The sequence below is a fragment of the Dama dama genome, chromosome 19, assembly GCF_033118175.1.
Source record: "Dama dama isolate Ldn47 chromosome 19, ASM3311817v1, whole genome shotgun sequence".
Classification (NCBI taxonomy): domain Eukaryota; kingdom Metazoa; phylum Chordata; class Mammalia; order Artiodactyla; family Cervidae; genus Dama; species Dama dama.
In genome coordinates, this window is record NC_083699.1 from 41,943,367 (window position 1) to 41,968,545 (window position 25,179).

The 25,179-nt window shown below is 40.7% G+C and overlaps 1 protein-coding gene across 1 annotated transcript in view; it reads right to left on the reverse strand.

Annotated features, from left to right (window-relative positions):
- Positions 1-18,327, reverse strand: part of P3H2 (prolyl 3-hydroxylase 2) — a 171,894-nt gene extending 153,567 nt beyond the window's left edge. The window contains exon 1 of the mRNA XM_061166822.1: positions 17,614-18,327. Coding sequence (XP_061022805.1) covers positions 17,614-18,087 — 474 coding nt within the window. The 5' untranslated portion in view covers positions 18,088-18,327. The remainder of the gene's footprint in view (positions 1-17,613) is intronic.
- Between the last annotated feature and the right edge of the window lie 6,852 nt (positions 18,328-25,179).

Below are 25,179 nucleotides of genomic sequence, written 5' to 3' on the forward strand. Positions count from 1 at the left end.
ATAAAACATCATCTTATTTACTTTCTAGACCAATATTACTTAAAATACATCCATTGTCCATGGCTTATTACATGGACCACCAACAGTTTCAGACTTAAAAATGATTTTGTTAAGGCATATTTAACTAACTGAAAATGTAAGTTTAACTACAATTTTCATAGAAATCTCTTTTTTTTTTTAATTGGAGGATAATTGCTTTACAATATTGTGTTGGTTTCTGCCATACATCAACATGAATAAGCCACAAGTACCATTACAGTTTTAATAATCATGACAGTCTTAAGGTCATACAAGCTCTTTGCTGCACCATTCTGGGAGTTTCCCATCAGCTACCATTCAGTTATCAAGGTGCATTTAATCTATTATTTTATAACATTTATAGATTGTTTTATCATTATTAAATTTGCAATTATATTATCATTGCTATAGTTTGATATAGCACCATTCTACAAGAAAAAGAAAAAACAAATACAAAAATCATGGTCCTTTAGTGATTCACTAAAGCCTGATAGTAGAGATAAAAACAGTAATAAATATCAGAACTAAAAATAATATAACTGATAAAGACATTTTGCAAAGCTATGTTCTTTGTAGCAAAAATAATTACACTAAATAATACTGCCAAGAAGCTTATACAAAAAAAAAGCCTAAAACTTATAACACATATTATGAGTAGAAAGAAAGAAGAAAGAGCATCTGGAAAATTTCATTTTCAAATGACTGCAAGATGGCACATAACAATAAAATAATACCCTGTGGAAGGACAATTTTTATTATATGTTTTGCTGTAACTGTAACTTGTTGTAGAGAAGAATCTTATCTGGTCGACTGGTACATATGCAAGGAAAATATCGAGTGTAACTTGTTTATTTATCACTAAAAGCCTGTGCATCATGGAAAAGACTTCAATGTTCTAGATTAACTCATATTGTGAATCAGAACATGGGTGGGTTAGAACAAGACATGTTGAAATCAAAACAGATGACAGAGCACCAATTTTTTTAATACAGCAAAAAAAGGTTCATCTCATCTAAGAGGTCTTGTCTGAATCTTGATATTCAAAATGCTTTATTCATAAAGAACAATTGGTATTAACATTTTATATTCTCATCTTGACATTGTCATTGTCCTTGTCATTACAGGAAATAATGAAAATGTTGAATAAAACTGAATCTTAACTATTAGCTTATAAATTTTCAGAAGGAAGTCTATAGTACTGTGTAGTAAATATGCTTTTTCTAACACTGAATATAGAGAAGAGGGATATAGTTATTGAATTGAGTGATGAGATCAAGATATTTCTTCAGGACACTGATACTTCTAAAAAACAAAGACTTATTTCTTTGATTGCAAAAGCTTGCCTATTTGGCTTTCCTCTCCAATATAGTCAATATTTTATATTGCCTGAGGTTACCATTTTAGTGTATAACATCAAAATTTTTAAAACTGAGGGTAAGATATTAGTAGTTACTGGGGTGCAAACAGTTCAATCACTGAAATTCACAGTTTACTAACTTTTAATGACCTGTTTTATCAGATGAAATATTCATCCACACATTAAAATATATTAAAGTTAGTAGAGACTTTCAAGATTATACATTCCAAACATTTCATTTGTAAGTGGAGAAACTGAAGTCCAGGAAAGGAAAATTCATCATCACAATAGAGAGTTAGCGCTACAGTTATAATTAGAGCCCGAGTTTCCTAGCTCCTTATCCTAATACTGTCTCCAGTGTACCCACCTAAACGCATGTTCATAATCATAAAGATTATGATTATTGACTTACAAAGTTGGCACCCCCATGAAAGAGCCCACTTTACAAATTATGACCAAGTGCACAGAATGGTAATTTCAAATGCCTAATCACAAGGAGTATTAAATTAAAAATTCATGCTATAGGAGAGCTGACAGTTCAATTTCAACGAACAAGTGTCAAATTCCTACCAAGTGCAAACAGTGATGTTAGCCATGTTTGAATGTTGAGGTCAAAGACTTACACATAGTAATCTGGAACACGTACTGTGCTGAGTCGTTCAGTCATGTCCAACTGTTTGCAACTCCATGAACTGTAGCCTACCAGGCTCTTCTGTTCATGGGATTCTCCAGGCAAGAATACTGGAGTGGGTTGCCATGCCCTCCTCCAGGGGATCTCCCCAACCCAGGGATCGAACCCACATCTCCGACATTGCAGGCAGATTCTTTACCAACTGAGCCACATTATGGGAATGTCATATGGATTTTGGAAAACTGAGAAAAAAAAAAAAAGAGAGAGAGAACTGTTTCTTCAGTTCAGTTCAGCCGCTCAGTCGTGCCCAACTCTTTGCAACCCCATGAACTGCAGCACGCCAGGCCTCCCTGTCTGTCACCAACTCCCAGAGCCTACCCAAACTCATGTTCATTGAGTCGGTGATGCCATCCAGCCATCTCATCATCTGTCATCCCCTTCTTAGGAGCATTCTTTTCTTATTCTAAATCCTAAATAAACTAGTCTCCCACATGTAACATGGTAAATAAATTTTTATTAAATATCCTGTTGGGAAAATGAACTGATTGCATATTTATTTATTTATGAAGAGTCAAATCACATTTAATCTAGTATACCAGAGGGGTCTCCTCTACAGACCTATAAATAAGTGAAATGGCAGACAGGTGATAGCTTAGCCAAAGGGCTGGGATATTTTACACCTTTAAAGCCAAAGCAGGAAAGATTCTTAACAACTTGACATGAACCATAACACAGACTAGTTGATCTACTTAAGAATGATTCAGTGGTGGTGAGATTATTTTTTGTTTTTACTCGCTAGATCACTGGTTTACTATAAAAGGATATAACTCAGGAACAACCAAGTGGATAAGAGGCAGAGGGAAATGTATGGAGAAGGAGCACAGAACTTCTAAACACTCTTCAAATGCCCTACTCACCCAGCACCTCTCCTTGTTCACCAACCCAGGAGCCCTCCAGATCCCATTCTTTGGGGGTTTTATGGAGGTTTCATTATACTCATGATTGATTACCTCATTGACCATTGGTAAGTGACTCAACCTCTTGTCCCCCTCTCCTCTCTGCAAATCAGTGGGCAGGACTGATAGTTCCAACCCTTCAATCAAGGTTTGTTACCCTGCAACCAGCTCCCCTCCCCTCCTCAGGTGCTTTCCAAACTTCACCTCATTAACATAAACCCAGTTGTGGTGGAAGTTGTGGTGAATCTGACTAGAGTTTTGTTAGAAAGACTTTTCTGTAGTTTTCTTGTGGTAAAACATTGGTAACACAGATTACTTTGAGTTTTTTGAAATTGAGCCCACTCAAATTGTATTTATTATCATCACTATAATTTAAAGATAATTTAAAATAATCTGCATGAAGACTTCTAAATCTGAACAAAGTGAAATAAACTCATTTCTCCCTAAACTTTCTCTTGAGCACACCATAAAACCTCCAGACCAAAAACACAGGAAGACTGAAAGATGGCATGAAGAGGTAGGCAGACCAAGGACCTGGCCCTTGAACATAGTGATAAATTTCCTGGGTTTTCCTTTTGTCTCCTATGTACCCCTTGGAAGAAAAGCTATGACCAACTTAGACAGCATATTAAAAAGCGGAGACATTACTTTGCCAACAAAGCTCTGTCGAGTCAAAGCTATGGTTTTTCCAGTAGCTGTGTTTGATGTGAGTTAGACTATAAAGAAAGCTGAGCACCGAAGAACTGATGCTTTTGAATTGTGGTGTTGGAGAAGACTCTTGAGAGCCCCATGGACTGCACAGAGATCAAACCAGTCAATCCTAAAGAAAATCAGTCCTGAATATTCATTGGAAGGACTGATGCTGAAGCTGAAACTCCAATATTTTGACCACCTGATGCAAAGAACTGACTCATTTGAAAAGACGCTGACGCTGGGAAAGATTGAAGGCAGGAGGAGAAGGGGATGACAGAGGATGAGGTGGTTGGATGGCATCACCAACTCGATGGACATGAGTTTGAGCAAACTCTGGGAGTAGGTGATGGACAGGGAAGCCTGGCGTCCTGTGGTCTATGGGGTCGCAAACAGCTGGACACGACCGAGTGACTGAACTGGACTGATGCATCCTAGATCAGACTGCAGAAACCTGTAACTTGGACATACCGATGGGAGTAGACACAAAAAAGTCCCCCCCAAAGCATGTTCCTTTAGTTAAAGGAACAGAATATTTAGCACAATAGAAGAGGAACATCTGTGATGATACACTCAGAACTCCAGCCAAATACCAGGGGAAAAAATCTTGCAGACTCCTGACCTTGGTCAGTTCCTAATGCAGGGAACCTAGACTTTCACTCCCCTCCTCCCCAAGGGTACCAGGCACCACTGACCACCCCCCCACCCCAATTAAAAAGTAAGAAAGTAATTTCAGAGGAGAGGGAGCCAGATAAAGGAATTTATTAAATATTATTTAGGAACATTTAATATTCTTTAAATATTCTTAAACATAATATTCTGGGAAGACCCCCTAGCAACTCATATGTGAAACTGAACAGAATTGACATTGGCAAAAGGTTTGATAACTGAACTACAGTGTGGAATATGGCCAGCTTTTTACTTTAGCCTCTGGATAGCACACAAACAAAGCAAATTAGAACAGCAGCTCCAAGGCTCTGTGAATGAAACTGGGTTTTCTGAGTATGTTGTAATGTACTTGCTAAGAGAGGTGCATCCACTTTCAATTTCTAAGCGCAGATGCTCTGATTAGTTGTCACCCATTTACCCTAAAACTGTCATTGGTCCTATGGAGCTGCAACTAAATCCTTTTCAGATGTTATCACAGAAATACTTGAGCCAGAAATCAGACAACTGATGCAGATCATACATATGGATACAGTTACTGCTAAATATTCCATGTGTATGTTTCCATGTGTGTTTTGAGGCCATGGCACATTTTTTTTTTTTTTTTTTTTGTCTCTTTCCATTTATCCTTAAGTTATTTATAGGGAGTGTGCTGATGACCCAGGTCTAAGAGTACATTAGCCAGAATTAAGAAGCAGGATAGAGAGAAAGCTGCATGGTTTTTCCAATGAAAACATCTTTAATGATACACCATCTGTGACTATAAGACAAATTTTCATTAAGAAGATCATAGAGTCTTATTAACTCTGGATTGGAAAATATACTAAATCTTATCTATCCTACAGGCTCAAGGATGTATTGTACAAGGAATACAGTCAATATTTTCCAATAACCATAAATGAAAGTAACCTTTAAAAATGTATAAACTAGTTTAAAAACAGAAATGCAATTAAATGGTGTGTGTTGAAAAAAAATCTTATTTTAACATCATTTTAATGTTTGAAACTTAAATGCAACCTCCCTATTTAAGTTGATTTAATGTAAGTTGTCTGACTTACATTTGAACACCTTCTTCTTGGGCTATTTATTATATTTGAACAGCTGTTAGTGTTGGGAAAGTCTTCCATATTTGAGCTAAGATCCTGTTTTGTGTAACTTTTGTTATTGGTCCCACTTGTTCAATTCTTAGGTGCCATAAAGACCCAGAACAGTTGTCTCAGATAATGATCTTTCGAAAGCCTCTTTTTTTGTTTAGTCTACTCATCCCTATTTCAACTGTTTCTCATAAAACAGTTCTGAGTCTTTTATTTGTATCTTTTAGTCCTTCCTGCTCGTGTCCTAGTTTATCTTGTACTTGTTAAAGTTCCACCAAATTAAATATTAGCGTGTCCTTCTTCAAATTTTATTTTAAAATGATTGTCGAAAGGTGAAGACTAGCATCAGACACACTGCAAGTATCTCCTGTCTTTGACCTTTCAGACTTCCATTCCACCACTTCGTATTCCATACACTATCTCATCATTTCTCTTATCCATAGATAGATTGTTGGCTCCCTGCACCAGTCCATAAAAGTATTCAACAATGGTTTGATCCCTGGGTTGGGAAGATCCCCTGGAGAATGGAAAGGCTACCCACTCCAGTAATCTGGCCTGGAGAATTCCATGGACTGTATAGTCCACGGGGTTGCAAAGAGTCAGACGTGACTAAGCAACTTTCACTTTCAGGCTGAGAGAGGTAGAAGAGTTCTTACAAGCCATCTGGTCCAATTCTGCCCTTGTCCAAATAGAGACCTAATGGCATTAGTGACACCACTGGGGACACAGCCTAAACTGCCTGATTTCTGAACTCATAATTCCCTCTATTTTATTTGAGCTACTCTCCCATTTGCCTGTCACACAAGAAGCAGTCTTATTTCTGGTGTCTGTGATGAAGAGATGTTTGTTGATTCCCAAACCTAGGCCATCTCCCCAGAGTACTCTAGATCAGGGTGGTGAAAAGGCTTAAAGCAGTTTAAAATTCCCAGGGTGTGTTGGTCTGTGGGAGGAGATTTTATCTGTTAATAGAAAACAGCAAAGGTTTGGAATGTGTTTGAACACAGTCCATTTTTGACAAATACAAAGAAGAGACCACAATCTTGTGGAAATTGTGAAATCAGGGGGATGGAGAATGAAATAGGGGGAGAGCAAAAGGACTTTTCTCAAAGCAGCAAAAAACAATCTCAAGATATCAATAAGAAGAACTTTTGTTCTAGTCTGATGTTGAAAGGAGGCCAGTAAGCTTACACTCCAACGTCTAGGGAATTGAAGTTAGGAGCGCCAACTGAGCAGGTCAAATTTTTGTTTTGTGTGTAATCAAATTTTCTCTACCTACTGTACATGTACTTATTGTTTTAATTTATCATAATGCCTAACTCTTCTTTCGCCTTTCATATTTCCTTACAAATTTGCTCTCTGCACAGCAGCCATGAGGCAAGGAAATAATTTGACCCTTGAAAAATATGGAGGGATGGAGGCTCCAACCTCTGTGTGGTCTAAATCTGCTTATAAACTAATGAAAATCTACTTTATAACACAGAGAACTCCACTCAATGCTCTGTGGTGACCTAAATGGAAAGGAAATCCAAAATAGAGGGGATATATGTATACATATAGTTGATTCACTTTTCTGGACAGGAGAAACTAACACAACATTGTAAAGCAACTACATTCCAATAATTTTTTTTTTAATCTGCATATAGTTTACAGTTGGTCCTCTTTATCCATGGTTCTGAATCTATAGAATCAACAGCTGGGGATCATGCAATGCCGTAGTATCCTCATAGTTCAAACTGTGCTGTTCAAGGATCAGTTGTACATCTGTGTCAGTGCTGACCTAGATGAACTCAAAATATTTTTTTCTTTTTAAAATTAATTTCTCACAAGAAGCCAGGGAAGTAGGTATCCCATTTTCCAAATAAGGAACTCATATTTACACATGTGAACTTTTCCAGTGTCATATAATAAAAGGGAGGACTCTTTTGAATACAGGCCGCAGTTCAGCTCAGTTCAGTCACTCAGTCGTGTTTGACTCTTTGCGACCCCATGGACTGCAGCACACCAGGTTTCCCTGTCCATCACTAACTCCCAGAGTTTACTCAAACTCATGTCCATTGAGTCAGTGATGCCATCTAACTATCTCATCCTCTGTCATCCCCTTCTCCTCCTGCCCTCAATCTTTCCCAGCATCAGGGTCTTTTCAAATGAGTCAGCTCTTCACATCAGGTGGCCAGAGTATTGGAGTTTCAGCTTCAGTATCAGTCCTTCCAATGAATGTAGGCCTGTTTCATGTCAAAACCAAAGTTGTAAAAAGTGAATGAGAACTCGAGTTTTGTCACAGAAAAACCTGGATTCAGATTCTGACTCTTTACCTACCAGCTGTGGGATCTTAGATATACCATTTAGCCATTTAATCTGTGATCCTATTACAAAATGAAGAAAAGGAGAACATTTAGCTCCATCTAGGATTTCAAATAAAGTTAAAATGGCAAAATGGCATTTCCCCTTAACATTTGGTAAACACTGAGTGCAGGTCATGTAAAATCTCCCCAAAGACATCCCTCCCTTCTCTGTTCCACACAGAAACTGAATGGCTCTGCTACCCTGGACCTTATCACGACAGAAATGTCTCAACCGAGTCTGGGGCCCCTGGGTGAAGAACGACCAAGATCTGCTTCTGAATGATTGGTTTTATTACAGAGACATGGATTTCAGAGAATGCAACATCCATGTTTCTTTCGTGTAAACTCCTTTCACATGCGGGGCCCTCTCAGACTTTAACATACTGTTCTTGCCTTCTATTATTAATTTTGTTACCATCACTCCATCTTTCTCCATCTATTTCTGCATTCCCCTCTGCTTTGGTATGAATTTTTGTGTTCCCCAACATTCATATGTTGAAATCTAGTTCCCAAGGTATTACAAGGTGAGCATTTGAAACTGATTAGGTCATGAAGAAATGAATTCAGGCCTTTATAAAAGAGGCCCAGAAACTACCCTGCAATGTGAGAGGTCACAGCAGAGCATGACTGTCACCAGACACTGAACCTGCAGGTACCATGGTCTTCACCTCCCAGTTTCCAGAACTCTAAGAATTAATAGATAATTAATAACTTTTGTTTATAAGTCACCAGCATATGGTCTTCTGTTATACCAGCTCCAAAGGACTGAGATGCCCTCCAAGCTTCTCTCTCTCAATCTCACAATCATTCCTTTTTCTTCTGATGCCCTCTCATTTTTGCCACTTTCCAGTATCCTATAAGGTGGCATTTTGGATTTGAGTCAAGCTGTTTTCTAAGAGCATATGTGATAAAGAACTAACCCCAAGAAAACTAAGAGTTGCAGTGGATTACTTTTAAATGACTGAGTTTGGTTACTTTCCAAGTTGAATAAAAAATACATTAATTCTGGAGTTTGGAGTTCACGATTGAAAGGTGTTCGTTTGTATTGCTCAAGTAACCTATACTGTCATATTCCAATAATAAGTAGAGAGAAGCCAGTTACTCTGGTCTTTCCTGCAACTTGAACTAGCTTAGCCATGAGGGAGGACCAGCGAAGGGGTATAAGCCAAGTGATTTGCATCTTGGAGAAAGAGGCTCTATTTCGATTGGAATTCCCCTCATAAAAGGTATCAAACTAAAGCCAAACTTTTTCAAAAATATGATTCATCATTGGGCCCAGCACCATCTAGCATATGTTGTCAAACACTTGATTTGTACTTGTCTAATCTTAATGTCCAGTTGTCTTAGATATGGCTACAGGTTTAAATCAGTGGTTCTCACAATAGGGTGATTTTGACCCCGAGAGACATGTTGCAATGTACAGAGACATTTTTGGTTGTCACAGCTTAGAAGCAATGTGAAGTGTGTTGCGACTGCTGTCTAGTAGGTAAAAGTCAGGGATGATGCTATCCTAAAATGCAAAGGACAACCTATCACAACAAAAATCAATCATCCCAAATATCAGTAAGCCAAGGCTGAGAAACTCAAACTTAAATACCTACTGATCCATAAACCTGCAGACTTCATTGTATGACTGAGCCCTTGGTCATCCTATAGAAACAATGATTGTGGAAATCTCCGTCCCTAGTAGCATTTCTAAATGCCTTGGGCTACAGTCAAATTGTGATTGTTGATCCTGGATTCAGCCTGAAAAATATTACTAAGAAATAATTTTTACTTCAGTGGGGAAATAATTTTTATGGCTTTCTGGATTAGTCTTTGATACCATAATTTGAGATCATTTTTGAAACCAGCCAAATCTGGCCTTAAGGTAATCCACTGTGTCTGGTGTCCTAATTATGTGTTGATTTCTTCATGCAAGCTTATTGATCTTGGCAAAGTGAAAACTAGAAATTTAGCATTCAAGCAGAAAGAATAAATCAAAATTGGCTCAATTAGCTTTACTGCGATTCAGGGTTTGTTAACAGTTCCTCTTTTTTGTTTCAGATTTATTTATTTTATCATATCTTTTGCTTTTCTCCATTCCTTTTCCAGAGTTCCAATATAATTATGCTGTAATCTTCAGCAGTGTCTCATTGCTTGCAGAAAAACTGAATCTATTATTTGCAGATAATGAATTCCAGCAGAATCATTTTGATAGCCCTGAACTTCTGGAAAATCTGACATCTTGGATCTCCCTCTTTCTGGCTTTTACACCTTAATCTCCCTTCCAAAGGAGATTCTTTGCTCATTCATTTTCATTAGGTTTATTGGAGAACAGTATTAATCCAGGACCCTGTTTCTGAGCTTTTCCCAGAAGTGGGCACAACAGTAGTGAAAGGAACAACATTTATAAGGTAGCTTTTATTTTCAAGGTATATCTCATTTGGGAAATAATGTAAGTGGCATGCTATGCATATGATATTAACTTTGGCAAGTTGAGGTATTCAGTGTGTGTCTTATAAATAGTGGTCATCAGCAATGTCACAGAAGTAGGAATCAGTGTTGTTAGATTCTAATCCTAGTTCTTCCATTAAATTGCTGGATACATGTGGACAACTTGATTCTTTTCCAGACTTTATTCTCCCTTCTCTAAAACGAAAGGCACATATGTTCTATGAATGTGGCAGGAAGCAGCTGCAGAAAGATGGGGACCCAAGAAGAGAGGGAAATGAGTATCTTTCCCAACATATATCCAACTCTTGCACAGATCGTATGGGTGAAAAGGACATAAAAAGAATTTCATAGAAGTAGATGCCTATGTCTACGTATCAAATTAAGTAAGAGGCTCTCTGGGCTTCATTTTATTAGAACCAGAACCCTGACATTACCTGGAGTGCTACTTGTTTCTCTCTTCCCTTGATTGATTTCCTCAACCTGCTCCTTGGCAGATGTAATTTCACTATGGAGATCATCAACAGGACAAGGAATGGGAAAGAAGAGAGAGAGATGGAGAAAGAAAGTAAAGCAGAGAGGGGTGTAGTCAAGTGAAATCGGCTTCTTCTGATCATAGCCAGCAGCTCTCCTCAGTACTAAACCCCCAAAATCATACACACAGCACTGAAACATACCACACAGAAGGCTGACTCCAGCTCTCTTTTTTTTAAATGTGTTTGGGACATTTGGCAAATGAAGGCCAGCCCTCATGGAAATTACATAGCTAGGAAGTCAGTCAGCAGGAAAGGAGGGATGAATAAAAGGACAGAGAAAGAATTATAGGAGAAAAGCTAAATGGAAAAAAAGACAGGAGAAATTATTTTTTCCTAATGAGAAATGCAAAATTTTCCACCAGACCACTGTGACTCTTGGCTAAGCTGGCCTACATCTCATGTGAATGAAAATGCAGAGTGGGCGGGGCCGTCCAGGAAGCTGGGCCTTGTGTCTGCTCCACCTCTGGAGGTACCAGGTCCATTGCAGGTCTCAGAGGTACCATTGATTTACCAGACTGCCCCTCTGGAGGTAACCATGCCCATTCCACAGAGTCTGGAAAGAGCACTGTGCATGCATCCTAAGTCATTTCAGTCTTGTCCAATTCTTTGCCACCCTATGGTCTGTAGCCCACCATTCTCCTCTGTCCATGGAATGGGTTGCCATTTCCTTCTCCATTTCCTTCTTCCTGACCCAGGAATCAAACCAGCATCTCTTACATCTCCTGCATTGGCAGGCAGGTTCTTTACTACTAGCGTCACCTGGGCAGCCCCGAAGAGCACTGGACATTCTGACCCAGCTCCACTTGTTGATCCTCTTTGATTCATTATGGAACCTCTGAGGCCATCAGCTATCAAGTAACAAGGACAGACTTTATGAGTTCTGAGGGTCCTTCCAGCTGTAGCATTTTATTGCTTTTAATAATTATCACTCCTCACTCTTGCAAGACCACATTTTTTAGGCAAAATATGTATTCCTCCCTCTGTCATCCTTACTTCACTGTCCCAAACCAACTATTTAACTTGAAGAGACAGAGAGTTGAACAAGATATTCCCTTGGAGTCCCTTCCAGGTCTCTAAGATCTGGGATTCTAAGATACCCAAGGTTACTCAAGTCCTTAGTAGTACAAAAGGACCATTATTACACCAAGTCCAATGAGTTTTCATTTTAGATGAATCCATCTACCTTTCAAAATTTTCAAACTCTATCCATGAAGCAAGCTGACATTTCATCAAACATTCTCAAAAGAATTCCACACACCTACTCCTTTGGAGTTTATCACTGAGCAAATGGTATTCATGACAGAATACATTTGTGTCTCAGAGATGGAATCTGTGAAGAGAGACAAGTTGTTTATTACTTCCTTTTATTAAAACCTATAAAGAAATCCCTTTATAGCTTTGAGATTTGGGGAAAGTTTTCACCAGACTAAAATAGGAGCTGTAAGCAATTGCTCTCTTCATTTAATTGAATTTTAAGCTACTATTTGCCAATCACAATGGATGATTGATAAAGAGCTGACTGGGCCTTCATAAAGTCAGCCTCCTAGCAGGAAACAATTGATATTCTATCTCCTTAGCACACAGGACCTAAGAGCTGGCTACACCAAGAAGTTCCCAGGTTTCTTTCCTAACTAGTGGGACAGAAAGATGATGACTAGTGGATTTTGATAAATCAAGCCTGGAAAAAAAAAAAACTGTAATACGAAGAAAGAAAAAAGCCACATCCCTTGAGGAAATAACCACTAGGAAATTTCAAAACAACTATTTTAAGAAGACATAAATTCAACTCCCTATTTGAAATAATTTGTGGACAAAATGTACATAGTCTACAGATAGGTTAAAAAGAGATTTAAATATGAGACTTGGGAAAAGCTTTTATTCTGAACTAAAATAATATATAACAAGCACATATCATGTGACCTAAGTTTCAAACTCATTTTTCTTAAGGCATTCATCTAGAAGGAGAAAGAAATGGATAAAGCAGAAAAAGAGTGAGGAAAATCTTTGAGCTTGTTTTTTTTTTTTTTTTTAGAAAACACTAATCAAATAAATTATGGTCAAGAAAAAGGAATTTGGGGGAGATGACTGTAGGAGGGAGATAGAATTGCCTAACTTAATTGCATTCCCCCCCACCCCCGCCTCTAATCTTAAGAAGAAAAACAAATGTCAAATGGCACACAGCTCCAGTTTAGAAACAAAACATGGAAGGGCAAGCTTGTTTTAAGTAAAAATAAAAAAATTAAAATAAACAGCACTGGATATCTTTTTTTTCCTTTTACTAAATGGCTGGGAACACTGAAATAAAAACAAATACTGTCAAAGTATTCCTGATTGTAAAGTACACAGATAAGCAAAAAATAAAAGGATCTCGCTTACATTTGTTTAAATTCCACAAATGTACATAAAGCAGGCACAGCGTGTCAAGAATTTTCCGAAGCAGTTTTAGAAAATAAGGATTAAATTAGGAAAAAAGATGGAGAGGGAAGGAAAAGAAGTTTGCAACATTAGCCAGAACTTGCAAATGGAAAAGAGTGAAAAGTCAAGCAGTCTACAGTTCTTTTGTAACTTTCTTCCCCAACTGACCAGCCATGAAACCTGATAACTAATATGAGAAGACTTCCTATCACCATGCAACAGCCTTTCTCCACAATATTTTGTACACAAGCAACCAAGATATTATTCATTCAACAAACATAAGCTGAATATTTACGGCTGCCACCCCCTGTTTTAGGTATTTGATTGGGGTAGGGGGGATACAGATGCTGAGACTGAACTCAGACCTAATGAAACTAAATCTCCAATTTTAAATTATATTTTTAATGCCCAGGTGATTCATAATAATCATCTATCTACTGATCTTCCAGATCTGGAAACTCCTTCATTAGGAGGTACAAAGGTGACTTTGACTATTCTACGATCTCCAGGAGCTCACATAAGTGATAACAAATACATGAACTTCTCCAAAATGATGTTAAAAATGAAACATGATGTGAGAGGATCATATTCTTTATTGTGGATATTCAGAGGAGGGAGAAATAATGGACTGTTGGGGGCTGCTGATTGAGGAAAAGAGGATGTCACAGAAATAGGTAGGTTCGTGCTTCCCACAAGGTACTAGTGGTAAAGAACCCACCTGCCAATCAGGAGACCTAAGAGATATGGATTCGATTTCTGGGTCATGCGGATTCATTCCCTGGGTGAGGAAGATCCCCTGGAGGAGGGCATGGCAACCCACTCCAGTATTCTTGCTTGGAGAATCCCATGGACAGAGCAGTCTTCAGGACTATAGTCCACAGAGTCACAAAGAGTTGGACACAACTGAAACAACCTAACACATATGCTCATGCTTGTATAGTTACCATTTGAACACAGAGAAGGAGGTGGGAAAATCTACTACTCTTGTTATAACTAACCTACTACCACTCTAACTAAGTCTGCCACTATTATCATTAAACATACTATTATTATAACTAATAACAAGAGACACATTTCCAGTGTTTCTGGAAATAGAAACAGGCCCTGTTCTGGGTGCCTTATATAAATCCTCTCTTAAACCTAAACCAACCAGTTAGGTTCTATTATTTCTATTATCTACAAGATGGGGAAACTAAAGCTTAGAAAGTTTATGTGAATTTTTCACAGTCACAGAGCTGGAGATTGAAGAGCTAAAGTTCAATCTCAGGTTGATCCCTTTCCAGAGCCTCTGTGCCTCTCAAAGAAGAATAAACAAACCCAGATGTGCAAAAGTGTCAGACACAAAAGATTAAGCATCCATTGCTCTGGCTGAAGGATGGCAGAGTCAGGGAGAAATTGAGCCAGTAAAGTTAAAGGTCAGATAGGCTGTAGTAAACACTGTGGGCTCTATACAGTAGCAAAGGGAAACCAGTGAAGGTTTCCAAGCAGAGACTATTCTGATCAAAGCTTTATCTTAGATTTTAGGCTGTGAATTATGAGTTATATGACACAATCTGAAATAATAGAATTTGAAAGTCTAAAGAGTCTTGCCCTGCCTTTAAACAAAAAAGTGTGCTTGGGATCTAAGTAGAACTACCACCTCACCTCAGAGGAATTACCAGCATGCCAGGACTTAAGGAAAAGTCTACAGAACAGCCCTGAAGATAAATACAATGAATGTCTGCTACCCCACAAGGACTGACTCATTCCTGGAGCTGTCCAAATCTGGCAAACGGATAGCCCCAGGGACTCAGCATTCCATGGGATCTGAGGTGACCCCAAGGGGCAGTGGGTGTGCACAGGCATTATCAATTGTTAGCAGAGCCCAGACCTCTGACTCCCAGCTCTATGCTCAATTCATCAAGGCAAATAACATGTGACACTGGGTAAGCCCCTTTTCCTATCTGGATTCTCCTTTCCTTATTATGATATGAGAAATTGATATCAACAGACCTTAGATTTCACAATTCCCAATCTCTCCCTTCCAATACTTCAGCATAGAGAATCTGCTTCCATTAGTTGCTCCTAACTGGAATTTGGGGGAGCAACAGCATCTCTGGAGAGCTCCCAGAGTTTGCAAACCCCTGGCTGAGAATAAATGTATTTCCTTATCTCTAGGAAGTCTACTATCACAGGATTCACTATCTCAAATCTTAGTTACAAAGTCCTCACTGAATTCAATCTGGCCCAGGATTATCCTTTTCAGGTGCAGAATGCATCACTGATGTCCAAAGTAAGTCAACAACACAAGGTACCATGATCATACGCAGGCATATTCAGGGAACCCCTCTATCATCAGGCAATGAACACTTTAGAATTCAAACCTGTCAGAGCCCAGTTGTACCCTGTTATTTTCAGAACTTTGGTTTACGTTCAGAAGATTGCGTGTGTATGTGTTTATGAGTCAAATTTCCAAGAAGTCAAGCAAAGGCTAAAAGTGTGGATTTCTTGGGTGGAGGCAACACCTTATTTGATGTTCATAAAGATAGTCCTGATGACTCCAACTCACCAAAAATGAATTTCCAAAGGGGTAAGAAGATCTCCTTAAGAGATCATCAATTCTGTAGACCCAAGAAACTGTGCCTATTGGAGTAGAAATGAACAGGAAGAAGATGCAAGATGTGTTCTGCTCTCAGAAACATTGCTGGTAAAACTGAAATTAGCTCACAAACTCACATATTTTTTAAGGGACTTCTTCAGCTTCACTGGTTCATCAGACCACACCCAGTAGTTTACCCACAGAACTACCCATGAGTGACTAACTCCTGTAATCAATTTACTGCAAAAAACTGAGGCATATTAAACCTATGGCTTCATCTTCTTTGACTTCCAACAGGAGATGGAAGCAGGAGCGTGATAAATGTTAACATTAACAGTGAAGCAAGGGTAATTACAGAACCAAAGACACTCACATTCTGAGAATTACCTCACGGTTATTTATTTTTATAGAAGGGAAAATAAATACGCATTCCTTTCCCAGACCTGAAAAAGGAAAATGTACCCAAGATGTGTGACAGAACAATCAGCGGGACTGCCAACCTCACATCTGAGACTCCTGGGAAGACAGTGTTACAGGGACCAATCTGGACCACCCACGTTCTGCTCTGGGAACCAGCCGAGTGTACCTTCAGCTGTTGGGTACTCACAGGCCCCTCTCTGCCTACTACTGACTGATTTCTCTAAGACTACCCAAAACTGTGATATTCATTTAAGAGAAAGCAGATTTATAATTAATACATGTCTCAGCAAATCCTTAAGGATGCACAAGCAAGTAGAAGACAGATGCTGAAAAGAATTCAGGTTTTCTCCTTATTTCTTGCCCAAGATACTAAATCCAACACCTTAGCCAGAGCACTGTGAGTTAAGAGTGAGTTACAGTTGTGATTTCCTGAGCTCCACCAACAACTGCAAATCTGCAAAGACCTTGTGGGATGAGCTGCAAAGACATCAGAATGTCTGCACCTGGTGTGTATTGTCACCATCCCAGAAATGCAGCCCAGTCCATTGGCTGGCATGACCAACCAACCCCCAAAGCTGCCACTTCAACAGCTGGAGAAGGGACGTTGACAAAGGGACAAAGAAAGGCAAAAAGGGGAGAAAGTGTAAGTTCAGAGAAACATAGATCAGAGAGAGTGGGAGTCTGAGAAACACAGGCTAAATTGTCTCCGCTGAAGCATCCACATGGATCTTCAAAATCGTGAATGTGAGGACAATGTCAGTACACTGTTTACCTCCGTCACTAACTTCAGGCAAGTTGAATACAAACAAATAAAACCAGAAGGAGGGGGCATCTGATGGTGAAAACTCAGTACAATGCTTACTTCCAGAAACTAGAAGCGCTCTATCAAAGGACAGAGTCAGTACTTTGGGTACTTTAAGTGAGACTACCTCACATAGAACCACCTCTTACACGCATACCTCCTCTTTAACCTTTGACCTTCCCTCTTTGTGTAGGTGCTGGGAGAAAGAGGAATGGGATTCAGAGCAAGTCTACCTTTAACTCAGCTGTTCCGGGAACACTGTGTTAAACTTCAAAGAAAAGGTGCACACTAGCCTGTATGAGGGATGAGGGAGCTGAGATGGAAGAGAAACGAGCTGAAGCTAGACCAAGAAACGAAGCGAGAGGAGATCTTACACTAGATCCGGTTCTGCCAACGTTCAGACATTAGTGCTGAATGGGTACATATCAGTGCAGTCCTCTTTTTGAGAGAGAAGAGGATGCCCTAAGAGCTAATGGCTTGCCCAGATTCATCTAGTCTTGGTTACAGAGCTCAGCTCGGGCCACCAGATATCTAGATTCACCTAGAGACAGAACCGTTCAGGGAGACCCAGTCTGACCCGCTAAGGAGCCGCGCGACGGCCAGGAAGACGGGAGCCGCGGGAGGGCTCGAGACACCTCGAGGCGCGGGAGGGCGTGAGGTGTGCGCTCTGGGTACCTTGATGTAGGCCCGCTGCAGGTAGTTGTAGGGCACTCTGCGCTGGAAGTCGCTGCGCACATCCTCGCTGGCGCGGTGGCGGGACACGGGCCCCCCTAGGCGCTGGCTCTGGCAGCTGCGGTAGCACCGCGCCCGCTCGAGCAGCGCGCGGAAGAAGGGCAGCTCGGCTCCCGGGCCAGCGCCGGGCGGCGCGAGCGGGCGGCGGGCGGCGCAGTGGCGGGCGCAGCGCGCGCGGATCTCCCGCAGGCGCCGGTGGCTGCGCAGAGCGGCTTCCAGGTCGCGCACAGCCAGCTCGTAGTCCCCGCTGTAGTAGGCGGCCACGCCGCTGGCGTAGAGCAGGTCGAAGGGCTGCAAAGGCCCGGGCTCGGGCTCCCGCTCCGGGTGCCGGCTGTCCGGGGGGCCGCTCCACAGCGGCGGCGGCAGCAGTAGCCAGGGTAGCAGCAACGGCAGCGGCGCCCAGATGCGCTCCCGCATCCTCCGTGGCGGACGGGCGCCGGCCGGGCACGCTCGCAGTCGGCTCCCGGCACCTGGCGTCCGGGTCGCGCGTCTCCCGGCTCCTCTAGCGAGACGGCCGGCCCCGCCGCCAGCCGGCTGCCCTGCGAGCCTCAGGTGACCGGCGGCGCTCGGCGGACTGAAAGGCGGAGGCCGGCTCGGACGGCCGCTCTTAAAGGGACGCCCACAACTCACACGCTCCTCCTGCTGCCCGAGCCTCCGCGAGCCGCTCGCCGGCGCTCAGCGCGCGCCCTGCAGGCTCGGGCCGCAGCCTCCCGGAGGCCGGAGGCAGACACCCCGGTGTCAGCCAGAGAGCCCGCGCCGCTGGGGGCCAGCCAAGGAGGGGCCCCGGGGGCGAGCCTGATGTATGGGGTCCCTTCGAGGTTGCAGAAGGGACATGATGACTCCCTTTTTTAGAGAGGAAGAAAAGCCAGATTAGTGACCTTAGAGCTCTCATTTTTTGTAATTTGTGATTTCGCTGTTTGTCCGTCACCTTCGTGTGAAGTACTGAAGCTCCAGCTCAGACTAGGAAAGCGCTGGAGGGCCAGTTGGCCCCGTTGGGAGGCTTGAGGAGGAAAATGCTTAGACCATGTTCATAGAACTGTGAAAGGCAAATGGAGTCAACCCTGGGCCTTTGGAACCAAAACTTACTTCTCATTCTCTTAGGGAAGGTCCCACCCTTGCTTCTCAACCCACTTTGTATGGGTGTGCGTCCGTGCATTAGGGCAGGGAATAGGAACAAAAGGACAATGAACATTCCACTTCTCTGTGTAGAGGAGGGCATTACAGGACCCAGAGAATTGTTGGAATGGTTATACTTACATCCTGCCTCCTTCAGGTTACCAACCCTGTAAACTTGTGCACTTGAATCTAGTTTCCTCTTCTTCCAGGACAGACAAATAACCCAATATGTTCAATGGTTTTAATATATAAATTATTTTTGCAAGAGCTGAACAAAGAGGCAATTTAATAAATCCACTACCCCCAGGACTTAAGCAGTGAGCATCAGCCTAGGAATGGGAAAGCTGTCTGAATGGCTGCCAAACCCAAAGGACTAGCTGGAGGCTATCCTATTCCTCTGTTTCTCCTCCCTTATAAATACCTCCTGAGCCAAGGTGTTCCCTTCGTTCCTGTTCCTTGGCTTCACACTCTCACAAGGATTCCTGAGAGCTTATGCACTGGACCCTTGACTCCAGTCTGCCTCCTGGAAGCATTCCTGTGGTCTCCTAGTGCTTGTAGCAGTTTCACTGGAGTCTCCCTGGCCACTGGGATGGTGAAGGAGAGGGAAGGGCAATAGGAAAGAACACTTATCCCATAGTTGATATGAAGCCCCCAAAGAAGGCTTTTATGTGGGATCACCACTATGCCCTGAAGGCTGGCAGAGTTTCATGCTAATTCCTTCACTCATTTTGTTGGGTTTGACCACTTGGGCCATAAACAGTCTGGGCTCTGTAACTCCAAGGGACCCCAAAGAATCTTGCTCTTATTACTTTCCTCCCCCCAAACTCACTGGTGTGAGGCTTATTCCACTGATGGAGAATGTTCGGATGTTCAGTATTCCAGAATTTGAACTTGGGTCATAGGCCCAGACGTTTGCTCTAAGGATTGTCTCTCTTTTCAGATAAAATCTTTGGAGTCCAGAGTTATTAACCAACTTGTGGAAGGTTTTGAAGCACAATGGCTAGGAAGTCCTGATATGGAATTGAGGGCAAAGCACCAGGATGCTTGACTATAGATTATCTCTACATTCTTTGACATGAACACATCATTTAATACATGCCATTTAGATTTACATCTTTGTATAAATACTCTCAAAGTAGGTATTTTGGGGGAAAGGGTTGTAATATAAGGTAGAAATGGTACATGTTAGACTATGGGAAGGACTGATGCTGAAGCTGAAACTCTAGTACTTTGGCCACCTCATGCGAAGAGTTGACTCATTGGAAAAGACCCTGATGCTGAGAGGGGTTGGGGACAGGAGGAGAAGGGGGCAACAGAGGATGAGATGGCTGGGTGGCATCACCGACTCAATGGACATGAGTTTGAGTAAACTCCGGGAGTTGGTGATGGACGGGGAGGCCTGGCATGCTGGATTCATGGGGTTGCAAAGAGTCGGACATGACTGAGTGACTGAATTGAACTGAACTGAAACTAGATTCAAAACGCTATAGAAACACAGAGCCTGCAAAGATGACCTTCAAGTTAAAGGATCTAAGAAAATGTAGGAGGAAGAATTGACACTGGCACAGAATTGAAAGCTTATTGGTTGTAGCCTTACTAAACTTTCTATTGATCCCCAAAGTGACATGTGCTATCAAACTTTCTTCATGTTTTATTGTTATAAGGAAAAACAAAGTCTGACTCCATGTTGTATGTGTTTCTTTTATTTTGACTTTTCTTTCCCTATTGTTTTTGTCCACTAAAATGATACTGTCCATACATAATTGCTTGCCTTGGAGAACCCTACCCTCTACCTAAACAGTAAATCAAAATGCCTTTGTTCAAGACCCTGTCCACCTGTGGATGGCTACAAGAAGGAAGAAATTAAAACATACTTTCCCTGAGACTGGCCATTCCAAGAAACATTTGCAACATTAATGGCCTTTTTGCTTTTCTTCCTCACCTCCCCTACCCCACCTCTGTTCTACAAAAGAACCTAGCATCTAGACCACAATAAGATGGTTATTTTGAGACATTAGTCTGCCATCTTCTCAGTCTACTAACTTTCTGAATAAAGTCATTATTCCATGCCTCAACACCTGGTCTCCGATTTATTGGCTTGTTATGTGGCGAACAGAGGGAGTTTGGAGTCAGTAACACTATTATCTTCCTTGGTACAAACCCTATCTGACTTTATAGAAAGTGTTAGACATCTCAATGTTTCCTATACATTGGAATTATCTGAGAAGGCAAATACTGATATCTGAGTCTGATTCTGAGAGCTTCTGATTTATTTGACCTGGGGTATGGCCTGATCATTAAGATTTTTTAAAGTTCCCTCAGTGACTCTAATATGAAACCAAGATTGAGAACCACTGGTCTGGAGTCAAAGCATAACCCAAAGCATAAGTCTATGAATCAGGGCACCAGGTGCCATAGAGGATTCGTGAATCTCAGATGAGCCATCACTCAGATCTCCCCTCTCCATGAAGGACAATCTGATCTACCTTTTAAGACTCAGTTAGAACAGAAGTATGTAAACATATGGTAATAAAATTCACTCAAGATGAAGAATTTTATTACAGCCAATGTTTTGCCTAATGGTATCAACTTTGTGTTGAGAAAAACAGTCCTCCCTGGATCTCTAACATTCCTTAATGTCTTTCTGAGTATGCCAAGAATGCACTTCTTTACCTAGGCAATTTCTTAGACAACTGGGTACCATCTCAGAGTTCCTGTTTCATCAAATCTTGAGTCAAGTTAAAAAATGTGCATTTCTAACAAGTTGCTTGGTGATGCTGAGACTTTTGGTGCAAGAATCATACTTTGAGAATCACTTCATCAATACAATTCCTCATGAACAGTGGTACTCAAACTTTGCTGTATGTGTCAAAGCTAATTAAAAAACAAAATACAGAGGCCCTATCTTTGTAATATAATCAAGTTTGGGCCATTATGTTTTTACCAAATTCCCCAGAGGTTCTGATACCCACCAAAGTTTGAGAACCATTCCTTTAATTAATGACTTTTTCACCCCATTTGACAATGTCTGGAGGTACTGTTGGTTGTCACAACCAGGGGAAAGAATACAGTTGTACTGTAAGCATCTAATTGGTAGAGGCTAGGGGTGATGTTAACCACCCCTTGCTGAATAAGACAGCCTCCCAGAAGAAAGAATTATCTAGTGTAAAGTATCCATAGTGTACAAGTTGAGAAACCCTTGGATAGAACATGGTTTGAGCACTGCAAGTCTTACTCAATTCCCTTACTTTACAAATGAGGAAACTTAGGCCCACAGGTCACATAGATAGGCAGCGTTGGACTATTGTGCTTAATTTTATATACCAAAGCATAAAACTAGTATGCAGAATATTGTGGAGCACTGATAGTAGCTTTGTAACTGTTTTTTAAGAGAAAGAAAACAAATGACTTGAGAAAAGGAGCCATTGGAAACATAGATGTTGGAATTGCTGCCAAGATGGGTATGAACTGGGAGCCTGCAATTTTGCTTTTGTTCACCATTCCTTACAAACTCAGAGTCAGCCAAAGCACAAGAGAATCCATCCAAAAGCTCTAAGAGGAATTCAATCATTGTCTTTTAAAATTATATTTGGAATAAGTCTTTTTTTTTTTTTTAATTATTATTTTTTTCCAGTGGGTTTTGTCATACATTGATATGAATCAGCCATGGATTTACATGTATTCCCAATCCCGATCCCCCCTCCCACCTCCCTCTCCACCCGATTCCTCTGGGTCTTCCCAGTGCACCAGGCCCGAGCACTTGTCTCGTGCATCCCACCTGGGCTGGTGATCTGTTTCACCATAGATAGTATACATGCTGTTCTTTTCAAATATCCCACCCTCACATTCTCCCACAAAGTTCAAAAGTCTGTTCTGTATTTCTGTGTCTCTTTTTCTGTTTTGCATATAGGGTTATCGTTATCACCTTTCTAAATTCCATATACATGTGTCAGTATGCTGTAATGTTCTTTATCTTTCTGGCTTACTTCACTCTGTATAATGGGCTCCAGCTTCATCCATCTCATTAGGACTGGTTCAAATGAATTCTTTTTAATGGCTGAGTAATATTCCATGGTGTATATGTACCACAGCTTCCTTATCCATTCATCTGCTGATGGGCATCTAGGTTGCTTCCATGTCCTGGCTATTATAAACAGTGCTGTGATGAACATTGGGGTGCACGTGTCTCTTTCAGATCTGGTTTCCTCAGTGTGTATGCCCAGAAGTGGGATTGCTGGGTCATATGGCAGTTCTATTTCCAGTTTTTTAAGAAATCTCCACACTGTTTTCCATAGCGACTGTACTAGTTTGCATTCCCACCAACAGTGTAAGAGGGTTCCCTTTTCTCCACACCCTCTCCAGCATTTATTGCTTGTAGACTTTTGGATAGCAGCCATCCTGACTGGTGTGTAATGGTACCTCATTGTGGTTTTGATTTGCATTTCTCTAATAATGAGTGATGTTGAGCATCTTTTCATGTGTTTGTTAGCCATCTGTATGTCTTCTTTGGAGAACTGTCTGTTTAGTTCTTTGGCCCATTTTTTGATTGGGTCATTTATTTTTCTGGAATTGAGCTGCAGGAGTTGCTTGTATATTTTTGAGATTAATCCTTTGTCTGTTTCTTCATTTGCTATTATTTTCTCCCAATCTGAGGGCTGTCTTTTCACCTTACTTATAGTTTCCTTCCAGATAGAAAAAGAAGAAGTAAAACTCTCACTGTTTGCAGATGACATGATCCTCTACATAGAAAACCCTAAAGACTCTACCAGAAAATTACTAGAGCTAATCAATGAATATAGTAAAGTTGCAGGATATAAAATTAACACACAGAAATCCCTTGCATTCCTATATACTAACAATGAAAAAACAGACAGAGAAATTAAGGAAACAATACCATTCACCATTGCAACAAAAAGAATAAAATACTTAGGAGTATATCTACCTAAAGAAACAAAGGACCTATACATAGAAAACTATAAAACACTGATGAAAGAAATCAAAGAGGACACAAATAGATGGAGAAACATACCGTGTTCATGGATTGGAAGAATTAATATTGTCAAAATGGCTATTCCACCCAAAGCAGTCTATAGATTCAATGCAATCCCTATCAAGCTACCAACGGTATTTTTCACAGAACTAGACCAAAGAATTTCACAATTTGTATGGAAATACAAAAAACCTCGAATAGCCAAAGTAATCTTGAGAAAGAAGAATGGAGCTGGAGGAATCAACCTGCCTGACTTCAGACTCTACTACAAAGCCACAGTAATCAAGACAGTATGGTACTGGCACAAAGACAGAAATATAGATCAATGGAACAGAATAGAAAGCCCAGAGATAAATCCACGAACCTATGGACACCTTATCTTTGACAAAGGAGGCAAGGATATACAATGGAAAAAAGACAACCTCTTTAACAAGTGGTGCTGGGAAAACTGGTCAACCACTTGTAAAAGAATGAAACTAGAACACTTTCTAACACCATACACAAAAATAAACTCAAAATGGATTAAAGATCTAAATGTAAGACCAGAAACTATAAAACTCCTAGAGGAGAACATAGGCAAAACACTCTCCGACATAAATCAAAGCAAGATCCTCTATGACCCACCTCCCAGAATATTGGAAATAAAAGCAAAACTAAACAAATGGGACCTAATGAAACTTAAAAGCTTTTGCACTACAATGGAATAAGTCTTGACAGAAGATTGAATTTCCTTTTGACTTCTGTTTATAAGTCAACGGCATCATCACACCCCTTGCATTTGGGAACCTCCAGCAGGAAGAAAACAGGAAAGGGAAGGTCTTCAAACACTTCTTATTTTCCCCAAATCAGCTACCTTCTTTTTTTTTTTCAAAGCTAATTTTTCACTTTCCTACAAAATCTTTATGGAGCAATAAAAAGTATGCTCAGACTTTAGCAGTAGACTTAATAGACACTTTCCATAAGCAAATCTAATACTCGCTTATTTCGATCATGTGTAACTAGAGATCTTGCTTACCTCAAACATCTTTGATTCTCTTGAAATGAAAGGGATAATTCTCACTATGCAACAACCTGGGCCTGTTCAGTTACTGTTGATACTGGCCACAAGGGAACTGTTTGGAAGATTTTTTTTTTTTCTTATTCAAATAGCATCATCTGAAAATTTTTTCCTCCAAATAAGTTAGTGTGAAAGGCAAGCCACCAATAATCTGTCAACATAAGCGAGAAAGAGAGAATGAGGCCTCCCTGCAGGAAGAGGGAATTTTTTTAGAAAAATTAATATTTAACTTACATTTAAAATCAAACAGGAGCAGCCAGATTCCAGGACTGTCTGTTCCTTTCCAATTTCCTTAATAGCTCTGTCCCTGTGCTTACCTTAATTCCTGATTGAGCTCTAAAATTCC